General features: G+C 41.2%; 1 protein-coding gene across 3 annotated transcripts; it reads right to left on the bottom strand.

Moving 5' to 3' along the window:
- Window positions 1-1,020: 1,020 nt before the first annotated feature.
- On the bottom strand, window positions 1,021-15,478 carry LOC124123154 (putative ankyrin repeat protein RBE_0220). Of its 3 annotated transcripts, XM_048394994.1 has the most exons (5): window positions 14,580-15,478; window positions 3,114-3,176; window positions 2,705-2,770; window positions 2,306-2,371; window positions 1,021-1,742 (listed from the first exon to the last, which is right to left on the bottom strand). In XM_048394994.1, the coding sequence occupies exons 1-5, from the start codon at window positions 15,460-15,462 to the stop codon at window positions 1,156-1,158; spliced, it is 1,665 nt and encodes a 554-aa protein (XP_048250951.1). In that variant the 5' UTR covers window positions 15,463-15,478; the 3' UTR covers window positions 1,021-1,155. The 3 variants fall into 3 exon arrangements, with proteins under 3 accessions (XP_048250951.1, XP_048250952.1, XP_048250953.1); XM_048394995.1 differs by lacking the exon at window positions 2,705-2,770; XM_048394996.1 differs by lacking the exons at window positions 2,306-2,371; window positions 2,705-2,770.
- Window positions 15,479-15,923: the final 445 nt, after the last annotated feature.

The following is a 15,923-nucleotide window of genomic DNA, read 5'->3' as shown; positions in this document are numbered from 1 at the left end:
CTGAAAACGGCTCCAGGCGTCAGACGTCGGACGTCAGTACGCATGAATGATATGGTATTTAAAAATTCGTCGGGTGATTTTTGTGGCAGAAAAGTGTGTAAGGATGATGTGGATAACAGTAAGGAACGAGGGAGGCATGTGCATGGCTAGTGACGACACAACGGTAAGTTAGCTTTTGAATCAGTACTGAAAAACTGTAGTCGGTGAAAGTGGCTTGTGTGAATGTTCCAGGACAGTTTCCAGTAGCCAAAGTATTCGACACAAAACCATTTCAACATCGACGTTTTTGTGTGAAGAATATTAGGTGCCGTTATATAATCTATAAGAGCCAGATATATCTATAAGAGATAGACTTCGGGTAAACTAATAGCCACGAAACGGGTACCTAACCCTAATGATCGTAAAGGGGTGATTTATTGTAAAGGGGATCCCAGGCCTAAGTATAGAGCTCGGGGTAACCTACCCTAACACTGGCGACATTTGGATGTGTTCAGCGCCAATATAATATCCCAAATAAACTGCATTCATGCGCATAATAATGAAAATTAATGCACCGAAAAAATAATATATGTATTATTTATAACCATTTTATCCACTTGAATTACGAGAAAAACGAAATAAAAAATAAATGAAAAAAATAAAAGTGCTTTCGTAAACTAGCGCTTGCTCTTAAATGCGCCACCGCAGGCTATAATTAGTAAACAAATTCTCAAAGCTCTCAACACCACAGGGCGTATTCAATTACATTACGTGTAGAGATGATAGCTCACTGGGATGAGCTTCTGCACATTCTATGGCCCCTGACGTCACAGGGCATTATTTCGCTGGTGTGACTCGCAACAAAATACTACAAATAACGTCATAGAGTATGATCACATGTTTGAAAAGTTTGTGGTACTGTATTCTAAAGGTAGGGCCAATTTACACATCATCTCTATTTACACTCAGTTAACAGTTTTCTTACCTGATCATGCGAAGTTCCAAACACAACAAATGACAAAATGTCTGAAAAAGTTTGTATAAGTTTTATTCATCTCCAAAAACAAAAAAACAGTTTCTCGTAAATAAAGACATATTTACACACGACGAAGTGAACGACACACCACGTCACTGTTAGCAGCATCCACCGCCATCTACGCAAACAAGACACTGACGTCACTGAGCGCCACTGGACACGAGGAGATCCAACACTGGCGTATGTCTCGCCCTGTCGGCCGCCGTCCGTCCTTTGTTGTTCCTGGCGTCGATGTCCACCACGTTCAGGGACAGCACAAACTTCACCGTCTCCATGTGTCCGTCAATACAGGCGAGGTGAAGGATGTTGTCACCGTTCTCGTCCACCAGTGACACATTGGCCCCTTTACTCACCAGGAGCTCCACCACGTCTCTGTGTCCCCACCGTGCTGCCCTCATCACCGGTGTCATGCTCCTCCATCCTCTACTGTTAATGCCCACCACGTTCAGTGACAACACAAACTCCACCGTCTCCAAGTGTCCTACCAGACAGGCGAGGTGAAGGATGTTGTCACCGTCCCCGTCCACCAGTGACACATCGGCCCCTTTACTCATCAGGAGCTCCACCACGTCTCTGTGTCCATCCCATGTTGCCCTCATCACCGGTGTCCAGCTCCCCACCCTACAATTGACGTTGACACCCAGAGACAGGGGCCGCTTCACCTCCTCCAGGTCCCCCCTCCCGCTGGCGTCATAGAGGTCCTCGCAGTCTGCTGGGGATGGAGTCGCTGTAACACAAAGTAAACTCTGTACATATCCAGGCATCTCCGTTCACACCTCACCGTGTGGACACGTTACAGGACACGTCATCAACCACTTCCAACATGGCTGACAACACAAGAATCAAGGGGAAGGACGACAGCTGGTTCATGTAATCAAGGATTATGTAGTCAATGTTTAAAATCTTTCTGTCACATCCAGTAGTTGTAACAATATTCTGTGTATGGCTGGAGAGTGTTAACGTTTGATGGACTGAGCTTTATGAGATGATACTGTCAGTATAGTTGCTGTTTGGAAATATTAGATAGATCTTATAAGACATGACAATGGTTTATGTCAGTCTGTTTGTTTGTTGTTTTACGCCGCACTCAGCAGTAGTCCAGCAATAAGATGGCGGAGTCTGGTACAGAAAGACAGTCCAGTGGTTGACAACATGAGCACCGATCGACATAACTGAGATACGATGACATGCAAGACGCAAGTCAGAAAACCCATGCGTCTATATCCCAGCTTGTTAATTGTTGGAGAGATTAAAGTGTGGACTTTCTACTTGCTGGGTTCTCCCACCTACCTTGTGTAGCAGGCTTTTTTGTGGTCGTCACTGGTGTCCTCGCAGGCCGACTCGGATCACTCGAGGCTGAAACACAGAGCATGCTGTTAGAAAACAATAAAACCACACAAGCATTATACATGCACGATATGGCCATTTGGCAAATTTTATGTATTTGAAATTATCACTGATTAGACCTAATACAATTTTAAATACGTTTATCTTAGTAGAGGAAAAACATTACTAAAAATATAAGGTAGTCTTGCGACTAACATCACTCAAACGACTATCATAAATATACAACACAAACGTTGAGATTGCTGTTCATATGAAGGTTTGTGGAGTGAACTTTCTGGCTTATATTTGTTACATGTTGATCTGACCTCATCTCCTACAAAGTTCTACAGTGACAGTATCTACCCTGTGTAGCAGGCCTTTTTGTGGTCTTCACTGGTGTCCCCTCGGTCCGACTCGGATCACTCGAGGCTGAAACACAGAACATGTTGTTCAGAAAACAATACAAACCACACAAGCATTATACATACACGATATGGCCATTTGACAAATTGTATGTATTTGATTTTTGTACTGATTAGAGCTAGATCTAATACAATTTTAAATACGTTAATCTTAGTAGAGGTAAAACATTACTAAACATATAAGGTAGTCTAGCGACTAACAAATCACTCAAACGACTATCATAAATATACAACACAAACATTGAGATTGCTGTTCATATGAATGTTTGTTGAGTGAACTTTCTGGCTTATATTTGTTACATGTTGATCTGACCTCATCTCCTACAAAGTTCTACAGTGACAGTATCTACCCTGTGTAGCAGGCTTTTTTGTGGTCACTGGTCTCCTCTCGGTCCAACTCGGGTCACTCGAGGCTGAAACACAAAATATGCTGTTCAGTGGGGTTGGGTGAGTTGGGTTTTACACGCTCTTAGCAATATTCCAGTAATATGTGTGTGGGGGACACCAGATATTGGCTTCACACATTTGGGGGAATCGATCCCGGGTTTTCGGCGTGAAGAGCGAATGCGTTAACAACTAGGCTACCAAGCACCTCAATATATGCTGTTAAGAAAACTCAGGGTTAGAAATTAACAGTTTTTTTCCACTTGTCCTTTTAATGATAACATATAGCAAACCCCTTAAAATGGGCCAATTTCTACTAGTCCTTAAGATACCTTTACTATTGGGCAGTTTCGTAAGGACTACCGGACTAATACCAATTTCTAACGCTGAAACTATATTTATTATATTGCAAATAGTGCAGGTAAACAATATAACTACTGGCCTTTCAGCAAATGTGTGACTTTCACTGATGAACTTGATTTAAAATACATTTGCTGTAGCAGAGGTATTATTAATATAACGTAGCATGGTGACTGACAAATTTTGGAAATTGCTTATATTTGTACATTAAGATTGCATTTAATCTACCCCGCGTTTCTATAGGAAAAAAACACATTCTGAATTAGTCTAAGCTGCAAACTGCAGAGATATATCTCTTCTCTTGGTTGAAATGTTGCAGGAACTGAATAGAATACAACAACATACAACACAAATAAACATTACTACAACAGCGATAGAAATTGGCACTAGTCCCATATAATCCTTGCCAAACATCATCATAACGACTAGGCTAGTAAACATGTCATTTTAAGGGGTTTATATGTTACCATTATAAGGACTCGAGGACTAAACATGTTAGTGTATATTGCTGTCCACAGAAGAAAGACCAGATCTAAAATAGACTGCAACCCAGAATATGTGCATTTATTATATTGGAACGTCCGATGAGGGTATTACAAGAGCTAGATCAACCTACCCATAATTCCCAATTATGGAATGATTAGTATCTGTCGTAAATTTGTGTTTTGCTCCGAATGTATTTGCTTGATGTTTTAGTCCCCACCTTCCCCTATACAAACACTCACTTACTAGACACTGACAATTTTACATTGTTTGATGTCTCGGATGATACAGTATTACAATCGTCGATATACGACATGCTACAGATTAATATTTCAGTGATGACATTTTCATGATGATATACAATGAATGTAAAAGAGCAACAGGTCTATTTGACTCAGCGCGTGTGCAACACATCGGTAATTCAGTGTCAGGAAAACTCTTTGCAACACTATCATTATTCAGCATTCCGAGCGATGGCGGCAGTACACTCATCACAGATCAGCTTACTATCTGAGGCAGAAACTGTCGCCGGCACTACAAGATGTTTGATACGGTGTTTGGTTGTGTAAAGAAGGGAATACACATGTGGCTCTACAAAGTGATAAGACTGAGATGCCGATTGCCCGTGTGACATGCGCCAAATTGTTTTCGCATTTAACGTCCGTTCTAACTTACTCATACAAAAACGAGAATCATGAACATTTGCCCTTATATATTCTACATTTCCTTGCCATTCTGAAAAAAACGATGTTGGTGTCCTGCAGATATACAATTGTTCCACATAAATAATTCTTATTAGTTCAGAGATGACACGTACAAGCATATATTTTGCAATATAGATCTTCAGGTGAAACGCGGTATGAATGTTTACATCCAGACGTTTGTTATCCCCGGTGACAGGATAAACAAACGTCTGGGTGTAAACAATGTGTGAAGCACAGGACCATGTAACAATAAAAATATTTAAAAAATCGCCAAAAAAAATCATAGACGAGACCAATTATATTTTTATTGTTACATGGTCCTTTGTGTGAAGCAAGCACCTGATTCCTTCAAAATGTATTCTGTTGTACATCAATCTTGCTATATTTACAATGTTAGTTTCATTTCCTAACAAAATTCTGAAGTACAAACTGAAAACTTACCCACCGTTTACGTCCTAACACGAGTGACATCTCACTGCCAGTCAAGAAACGACTTGACTGGCGAAGGAGCGAGCTATGACGTCAGTGTGACGTGTCTGGATAGGAGCATGGCATAGTTTGGCGCTCGGCTGCTTGTGCCGATCACTCGGGCGATCTTTTTCCACAAGTCTTACCTTATTTCGTTTCAGATTGCATAAGCCTACTTCATTGGTTAAAGAAATCTACCTCATCATCGTGCGTAAAAGAGGTCTTAATTTTTAACATGCTTCGCTAAAAGAGTAGGCACCGACTATACTTTATCCTGCGACAAAGCATTGTGTCCACGTGAAGATCCGGGGTAGAATAAGTCTTCAACAACCCATGCTTGCCGTAAAAGGCGACTATGCTTGGTAAGAGGCGACTAACGGGATGGGGTGGTCAGGCTCGCTGACTTGGTTGATGCATGTCATCGATCCCAATTGCGTGGATCGATGTTCATGATAGTAATAACTGGATTGTTCGGTCCAGATTCGATTATTTACATTCACAGACTGCCATCATATGGCTCGAATATTGCTGAGTGCGGCGTTAAACAATAAACCAACAAAACTAACCGTGCGACAGCAGTCACAAAATTGTTCGATGCGTGCGTCGGCCCCGGTGCCCTACGAATTAATTATATGTATATGTCTTCAGTATGGATCGATGCTCATGATATCAATCAATGGATTTCCTGGTCTTAACTCAATTATTTACAGACCACCGTCATATAGCCGCTGTTATAAAAAATAATAATTTCAATATCCTTCGTTTTTCTGCATGTTCACACACTGGACGGATAAGAAAAAAAGACCCATAATAATAAACTAATCATTTTAGTCGTGTTGTATTATATTTTAAACGTAAATATGTCTCTGAGCGTAAGGGTATACAGGCAATCAAGTGGACCAGCCCGATAGTTAGCATGTTGGAGGATTTTCAATTTACCGCATGTTAAACCCATCTCCAAGAAAACAAAATGATCATTTTTAAATTCTGCATCTTAGAAGATTACTAAAGTTTGCTCTAGCCGCGTGAATAGTGTAATAAAGTATAGTTTTGCCCTGAACTATTATAATGTCAAAGCAACGCAAGCGTCCTCATGCTTTAACTATAATAGTTAAGGGCAACACTATACTTTTCATAGGGGTAGAGTAAATTGTATTTCTTAACTAAAACTCAACCGTGTGATTAAATGACGTTTTAAGATAAATTAACAGCAGGCAAGGCTACAACAAGTACCTACTTTCAACGTCTTTGAGAATGCTTAGATGCAAGTTTCTTTACCTAATTCTTTTTCCAGATAGACGTGTGAGATATAAAAGGTAACATTCTCAACAGCTCCATTGGCTTTTACCATAGTTTACTAGTACACACGCACATTGTATTCCGCCCTCCCTGTCGCTCACGACCGACTCCGTGGTCTAGTGGTAGAGGTCGGAAGGTCCGGCGTTCGGTCCCCGGCCGCGTCATACCCACAAAAAGTTAAAAGATGGTACTTGTTGTTACCCAGTCTGGCGCTCTCGGCATAAACGGGCTAAAACAAGGACTGGTCGGCTCGGAGTCAGCATACTGTGTCTGAGTGGGGTATTCATGTTAAACTGCGGCATGGTATCTTACTGAGCTGCACTATAAATCGGCATCAGTCCGGAATAGTACAAGCAGCCACACACATATACTGAACCAAATGTTACAATTCACAATCCTAAAATTTTAACATCTTGACCAGTTATCATTGTGGGCCCTTATTGTGTATTAAACAGTAATGGCCACGTGTTGTCTTCAGATAACACCCGTTTTTGTGCAGGCGAATCGATCAAAATCTTGTTTTCAGCCATACTTGTCAACAGTCATTAACAAAGAAAGAAAAACACAAGAAAACAAAAGTCATTACGACCATTTGTCATGCCACGCCTTTCAAATGTACAATGTGAACGTGCCATCGGCATGTTGCAGACGGGAACGTCCGTAGCTGAAGTCGCAAGGACGATGGGTTGTAGTCGACGGACTGTTTATGATTTACAGACGCGTCTGCAGCAAACGAGTACCACCGCTGATCGCTCTCGGCCAGGTCGACCACGTGTGACGTCACATGTAGAGGATCGTCAGATTGTCTTACGTCACCTCCGTAACTGATTTTTTACGGCTAAATCAACCAGAAATGAACTGTTTAGGGGTAGACGGAGTACGCAAACTGTTCGAAACCGTCTGAGAACTGTTCACCTTCAAGCCCGACGGCCATACTGCGGGCCGATTCTGACTCAATTACACAGACGTCAACGTCAAATATGGGCACAGCGACACTTACGATGGACTCAGAGGAATTGGAATCAAGTCGTCTTCAGTGATGAATCCCGATTTAATCTTTGATTTGCTGATGGTAGGGCGAGGATGTGGAGGATCCGTCATGAACGTTACGCCCAGTCTTGGGTACAGGAAATTGACAGATTTCGAGGCGGAAGTGTCATGGTGTGGGTTGCTTTCTGTGGCAATGCACGTTCCAGGCTTCTTGTCATCCGTGGCAACCTCAACGTTGCTGCTTACCGCGACCAGGTACTGGCACCAGAACTTCTGCCTTTTATGGCAGCACATGGACCCGGTTTGATCTTCCAACACGACAATGCCAGACCCCACACTGCAATTTTGACAAGGAATTTCCTTCAGAACTGTCATGGACTGGCCGTCAAGGTCTCCAATCGAACACGTCTGGGATGCCCTTGGCAGAAGTCTGCGCACTCTCCAGAACCAACCACAGAATTTGCAAGATCTTGGCACCATTCTGCAGCAACAATGGCGTCGTCTTCACAATCATGTGTTCACAAGCATCATAAGGTCCATGCGGAGGCGTTGTGTGGCAATTGTCAACGCACATGGTGGCCATACCCGCTACTGAACTTGTGTGCCATCATATTCTCGTGCTTGGGACTTATGATTTAAACTGTTGATGTTATTACCGAATACCGTAGGTGCTTGGAACACATTATGTTTACCACCGTTAATTAAAATCCTTCTTTGGACATTAATGATTAAAAAATTACCTTCTCTGATACATTTGTCCGTTGTATATCATATATGGGATTACTTTTAAAAATGTGAAGTTTTTAATTTGACTCAGTATACATGCATGCACCTCGCTATATATAAGTGTAATAATCTTAGACGCGACGTGAAACCCGATTTCACCTCACCTCACCTGTCGCTCACATACAACTGGTGGCCATATTGCTACGTATACGTCCACACATTTGGCAGTTACGCAGCTTCAGTCAGCGTCGTTCATTATCAAACCTGTATACGTATCATTGCCAAATCCAGTCGCGTGATGTGCGTCCTGGAGGGAAGGGTCCGACGACCGTTCATCCTTCCGAGACATTCATGTGCTGGCGCACACTCATACACGGTTTGATATTCACATGAACTTTACTAAGCTTTAGTCCATCCATGAATACACCATTAACACCATTAACTGGATAGGACAGGCTCGTCATCGAATGGGCAACTGGAGTGACCGAGGTTCGACTAAATTTATTGACTGTAAGGTAACGACTCCATCTATTGACTGTAAGATTGTTTGTTTTCTTTGTTGTTTAACGCCGTACTCAGCAATATATATATAATGACGGCGGTCTGTAAATAATCAAGTCTGGACCAGACAATCCAGTGATTGACATCATGAGCATCGTAGGGCATCGAACCACGTCATGTGGATACGATGACATGCATCAACCAAGTCAGCGAGCCTGAACAACCGATCCCGTTAGTCGTCTCTTACCACAAGCATTGTCGCCTGTTACATCAAGCATGGGTTGCTGAAGACCTATTCTACCACGGATCTTCACGGGTATATTGATTGTAAGGACTCGATCTTTTGACTGCAAGCCTGCACTTCTTACCATGGGAACATATTTTTAAACTGGTCGAGCCCGATGTGCCTGGCCCTTGCCCTGAGACATCGTTTTGGTTCATTAACAACCATCAGACCATGAATTCAAATTTTTGTTTTGATCGTAAAATTACCGATAACAACTGACCAGTTACTTAACCTTATCACAAGCAAACACAGCACCGAAGCTATCACGACGATAGCCACCATTTTGAATGTTGAATATCTGAAACATTTCGGCCACTGACATAGTGATGAAGTGTTGCCTTGTCGCTGTTACATTTCGTATTGCTTATATTCAAAATCTTTACTGAACATGAAATTTGACCGTAAATGAATGCGCTCAGGTATTTAACTCTGTCACAACAATAACACATGTGCATGCTTAAGTCCGTAAAGAAGGAGCTAAATCTGTGGGTTAAAGACTCGTTGGTTATCTGAAGTTTGATGTAGTAAGCATATAAACATCATCCAAACATTATTGGGAAATATGATCTTTATAATTTATCGATAAAGGATCGTCAAAAAGGATATGCTGAATGCCTATTATTTCGCGCCGCTTTTAACAGTATTTCGGTTATACCACGGTGTGTCAGCTTGATGTGGGAAGAACATCCGAAGTATGGCATGGTGCTGGGATTCGGCGATCTCTGCACGGCGAACTGCGCCGCCTAAAACGACTGGGTCATCCGTGCCTACTCATTAATTTTAAAAGTCGTCGGAGACGGGAGTGAAATGAAAAATATTTTTTTTCTTGTCTGTCTGTCCCTTTGTATAGATAAGATAACTGTATTTACGGAACTAAATGTTATTCAACTGGACTCTCCTAAAAGAGTCAATATTATTCTGCTTTGTCTCTTAGTGGGTAAGCCAGCGATACAGTTGTACGGAACGGTATCTAACCCTGCTATATACCAGTTAACATAATATTTATCTATGCCTACAGAGCGTTTGAAAACCCTTGACAATGCGGTTCTGACAAATCAATCAGGAAGACGAGTTATTTTAAAATGGAATTCAGAAAGGTGTCAATGTTTCATCTTGTGTAGTTATTCTGCGCCGGAACCTTCGGCGTCTGTGATATAACAGCTATAACTCCCGGATCCATGATCAGAATCTATATTTCTGTAGAGCGTTAGAAACCTATAGACAGTGCTGTACTGTAAACATTCTTCTTCCGTCTTATCAGGCAAACAGTTGTTTCGAAACGTGACTCAGAACTGTGTCAAGTTTGCTTTCAAACTCCTTATCCTTATTCTGAATCCACATTTATTTAAATCATTGGAATGACCATGTGAATGGGGTTAGGGGGTTGTGGGCTGAAGAAGTCGTGGATGCCGATGATGTGTATGATGATGGAGGCGATGATTCGGAAGACATCGATGTTGAAAATGATCAGCCTGCATGTGAAGCGTCGGTCGGTGTACAGTATTGGGCCAATTCCATGCTGGAATATTGCTAAAAGCATACTCACTCACTCACTCACTCACTCACTCACTCACTCACTCACTCCGCGTGTCATACAAAGAGGTCGGATTTTCATTCATGTTTGAAACTAATTTTCTACACTAATGTTCCCTAATAAAGAACGTTTTACATTCGACAACTCCTTCACAAACGTAAAAACGTGTGTCCCGGCTTCGGGACCCAACTACTGACATTTATACCCCTATGTCTGTATTCCAGTATGTAATTAATTATTCATACTCTTGGGGCGCTTTTAAAGCTGAATGCATATATTTGGTGATAAATGTGCCCGGTAGTAAAAGGTATATATTAATGGTAAACCAAATCAACGCCAAATGAAAATGGCATGACAACATTCCATGCAACTAGGCCTAATGTATTTAGCACGAAAACAAAACTATTGTGTCTGTATCATGATTCTCCACGGGACAACTGCCATTCCTAGGAACCACCTGTCAATGTATACTACAGATCACGCTTTTACTTTGTGTTTTTCCACCTGATCGAGGTAAGACCAAGGGATGAAACTAGACCCGTGACTGCAAATACATAAATTGACAATGCAAGAGATTAGCCAATCTAGATTATCCGCCGAAACAGATTCAATTTTGGATATAGAGAGCAAATAGTGGTAAAATATTGTGAATGACCACTGAAAATCAGTGATGACACCAAATGTCCGCGAAAAGGATGAGCAAGTCCTGACCTACAGGTAGCGCCCGCACTATACATGTATGGTGGCATAAGCTCTAACTGTAAAAAAAATTTCTCCCTTGTACAAGTTGAACAGTTTGTTTTTTCAACTATATGAAAAAGTTTCTAATAAATCTATGGGATGCGTGGGTAATGGAAATAATGCCTTATGGGTAATTGAGTTGAAAGTACAGGCATTTCGATTTCTTTATACAATTGCCAATAACGTGTCACATTTGGTCTTGTAGATTTTTTAGAGAGTTTAATCTAAGGCCGCATGTACACGCCATGTAACGAGGAGAGGAGTTATACATTCATGTGAAGCATGTCCACTAAAGTTGTGAAGTAAATATCACAGATAAACAAGATACAACATATATAGACATCAATATGAACTACATCAGAATAATGACACTAGATAGATCAAAGTACAACATATATAGACATCAATATGAACTATGTTAGAATAATGACACTAGATAGATCAAAGTACAACATATATAGACATCAATATGAACTACGTAAGAATAATGGCATGTACATGCATGGCTGTGATGCACCTGGATACAATAAACAGTTAAAACAAAATCATGCTTATGTGAGTAATATGAACCGAACGAAGTGAAACCAAACACGTTTGACAAACAAATAAATATAACCAGTGAGATATCAGAACTATTGTCGTTCTTGAAACTGGCGGACGTCAGCGAGGGGTAGCCAGTATGTTCAATGTTCAATGTGTCCTGTAGACACAAAATGTTACGGGTCGACCCGTCTCCGCACGGGGCGCACTAGGACAAGATCACTCGTTCTAATCTGCTTAACTGAGCATTGGGCGGCCATCTCTTGAGCGATGTTATATTAAATAGTGACCGATGTGTATTTGATATTTAAATCAGCGTTTTAGTGTCTGGCATGGACATCATTGTAGCTTAGCTGACAAACAAAATGGCTTCTGCTAAAACAAGATCACTATATACTGATCATATACTTTATTTCTGTAATCATCAGCCGTACGCGTTTTGGAAACTCGACTTTCCAACGAATTAATCCTGACTTTCTCTAGTATTAAATTGCGTCAGTTTTGCGTAAGATAGCACTGACTCGATCTCATGATCAATCCAGTTACTAACCATGGCCGCTGCTAGTTATTTGTGCAAACATATCGGATGAAATAAACATACAATGAATTCTCGTTTAGTAGAAGAGACCCTCATGTAGAGAACTTCCTTTGGCCCCGGAACGCTCACTATATGATTATCGTGGACATGAGATGTGTTATTTATATATTTAAATAATATTTCTTCATTCATTGTGACCAGTTATGAAGTGTGTATGACTAATGTATTGCCAGGTTGTTATAACAGATGAAAACAAACCATCTTCACTGATATAAATAACTCTACACAATTTGCAAAGTCCTCAATAGGAACCCAACATTTCTGTTAACAGTACCCTTTGTCATATGAAATTACCCGTTTTTACCCCACTGAATACTCCAAAGCTTCATGTAGGGTTGGCATATCTTCAGTTAGGGTTGGCATATCTTCAGTTAGGGTTGGCATATCTTCAGTTAGGGTTGGCATATCTTCAGTTAGGGTCGGCATATCTTCAGTTAGGGTCGGCATATCTTCAGTTAGGGTTGGCATATCTTCAGTTAGGGTTGGCATATCTTCAGTTAGGGTTGGCATATCTTCATGTAGGGTTTGGCATATCTTCAGTTGGGGTTGGCATATCTTCAGTTAGGGTTGGCATATCTTCAGTTAGTGTTGACATATCTTCAGTTGGGGTTGGCATATCTTCAGTTAGTGTTGGCATATCTTCATTTAGGGTTGGCATATCTTCAGTAAGGGTTGGAATATCTTCATTTAGGGTTGGCATATCTTCAATTAGGGTTGGCATATCTTCAGTTAGTGTTGACATATCTTCAGTTGGGGTTGGCATATCTTCAGTTAGTGTTGGCATATCTTCATTTAGGGTTGGCATATCTTCAGTTAGGGTTGGAATATCTTCATTTAGGGTTGGAATATCTTCATTTAGGGTTGGCATATCTTCAGTTAGGGTTGGCATATCTTCAGTTAAGGGTTGGCATATCTTCAGTAAGGGTTGGCATATCTTCAGTTGGGGTTGGCATATCTTCAGTTAGGGTTGGCATATCTTCAGTTAGGGTTGGCATATCTTCAGTTGGGGTTGGCATATCTCAGTTAGTGTTGGCATATCTTCATTTAGGGTTGGCATATCTTAAGTAAGGGTTGGCATATCTTCATTTAGGGTTGGCATATCTTCAGTTAGGGTTGGCATATCTTCAGTTAGGGTTGGCATATCTTCAGTTAGTGTTGGCATATCTTCATTTAGGGTTGGCATATCTTCAGTAAGGGTTGGCATATCGTCAGTTAGTGTTGGCATTTTTGCGGACTGAGTGGGGGATGACGAGACATTTAATCTCAACACCTCAATATATACACGTATCTCCCAACATGTTTTAAATTACATCATATAGAAAATCTTTAACCCAATTATTGCTGTTTGACGGTGTATGTCCAAGGTACAACATTATTTCAAGCGGGACATGTAAATCTGTAAGCCACACGTTGACGTGCCCTATACACACCATCATGACATGTCCTTCAAACCCTATGTTTACATGCCCAGTTAACTCTTTGCCGACATGCTCAGTAAGGCCTATGTTGACACGTCCTGTTAACCCTATGTCGACATGCTCTGTAAACCCTATCTCGACATGTCCCGTAAACTCTACATCGACATGCTCTGTAAACCCTATCTCGACATGTTCTGTAAGCTGTATGCTGACATATCCCGTAAACTCTATCTCTACATGTCCTGTAAACCCTATCTCGACATGCTCTGTAAGGCCTATGTTGACATGCCCCCTAAGCCCCATGAACACATATCTGTAAGCCACATGTTGACATGCCAAGCAGACCCTATGTCAACATGCCATGCAAACCCTATGTCGACATGTTGACATGCCCTATAAGCCCTATGATGCCATGCTCTGTAAGCCCCAATGTTGCCATGCCCTGTAAACCTCATGTTGACATGCCCTGTAAACCCTTTGTCGATATGCTCTGTATGTCATATGTTAACATACACTGTTAACCAAGTTTTTTTAAATGAGCTTAATTTATGGTCTCCATATTTAAACATAGAAAGTTCAGACACATTTTTTAAAGGCAGAAGAAGACATATCCTTTGCATGCATTCGATATATTGTTTCAAATTCATGACGTACATTTATCTTTTTTCTCAAAGGGGATAATATTTGTCATACATCTATCGCATGGCATGTTAAGACAGACGGTTGTAAATTTAGCGACACAACCGTTTCCATAATCATAAGAAATCTTTGCTAAAAGTCTCACCTCCTGCGGCACCAGGAAACATAGGGGGCGATGTGGTGAATGGCACTTGCGTCAACGAGGATGTAGACAGCGACGTTTCATTAACATCATTCTCTTCAATCCCTTCACTCAGCACACAGCTCGTATTCAGTGCCATCATGTCCTCCGTAAGACCAGTGATTCTTTGCTTTGAGTCATGCAGATCATCAATGGTCTGATTTAACTGATTGTTTAAACTCTGAATGTCAGTGCGTAACTTTTGCTGCATTCCCCGCAAGCCCTCCCTGCATGATTGTTTATCTTTGGTGAGTTGTTCAATCGCTTGGCTCATCTTCACACAGCTTGTATTCAGTGTCATCAGACCCTGTCTAAGAGCAGTGTTCACCATCTTTGCATCTCGAAGACCAGCTTCCGTCTCATTCAGCTGCAGTTGTAAACTTTGGATGTCTTGGGTCAGCTCGCCACTTAGTTTTTCAAGACTCTCTTTGAAAGTGTCTCTCTCCCGTTCAACGTGTCTAAACTGTTGTGTTACTGCCTGAAATTGTGTCTTTGTGTTGTGTACACTTGCTTTCAGGCTGTTGACTTCGTCTTGGACACGTCCGCTAATCATATCTTCAATGTAACCTTTTTTCAGAATGTCAGTTATCACTTGTTTCACTAGACCCTTCATCAAGGCAGGAATGAACTTGTTAGTCAGGCTCTCTTTCAGAGATGAGCCCAACGTGCTAAATGTATTATTCATTTTAGTCTCAAGATTAACAGCTGTATGTTTCCATGCGTTGATCTCTCCCTCTAGTAGGTTCAGTCGGCCAGTGAAAGCTGTCAAACTGGTGTCAGCATGTACGACACTGACACCATACAACCACACAAGACCGATGACTATTACTGTTGATACCGTCTCCATGGCGCAGTTTACTGTATACGGCTACACTGATGCGGGATGTATATACCATGGCCCGACTCAAGTGTTATGGCCGAAAGCCAGCTCAGGGAAACAGATGCTCTATAATTACTTCCTGTGTGTACATGTGGCATCGTAACAGCAAACATGACTAAGAGCTTCATCAGAATATTGTGTTTCATACCTGGAATACTTCTAACGTTTGTGAATTTATAGTGTAAACAGGAGGACGTAAAACGCACTCAAACAATATAGTGTACTTTAACAGACAGTACATATTTACATTATCTTACAATACTTTATGGTGGATCCAACAAACACGCCGATTTACTTAAACATCCTCAATAAGAATGTCAGCTTGAACGGTTTGACTTTGCAAGGATTATGATTTAGTTCAGGTTACATGAATTGTTAGTGGAAATATCAGAGCATCAGTTATTCCACAAAGTCCTCGTTTAGGCAAG

This window comes from Haliotis rufescens, unplaced genomic scaffold (genome assembly GCF_023055435.1).
Source record: "Haliotis rufescens isolate VD_foot unplaced genomic scaffold, xgHalRufe1.0.p SCAF_137, whole genome shotgun sequence".
Taxonomy (NCBI): domain Eukaryota; kingdom Metazoa; phylum Mollusca; class Gastropoda; order Lepetellida; family Haliotidae; genus Haliotis; species Haliotis rufescens.
The sequence above is the reverse complement of the archived record's forward strand: the minus strand, read 5'-3'. Positions and strand labels throughout refer to the sequence as shown.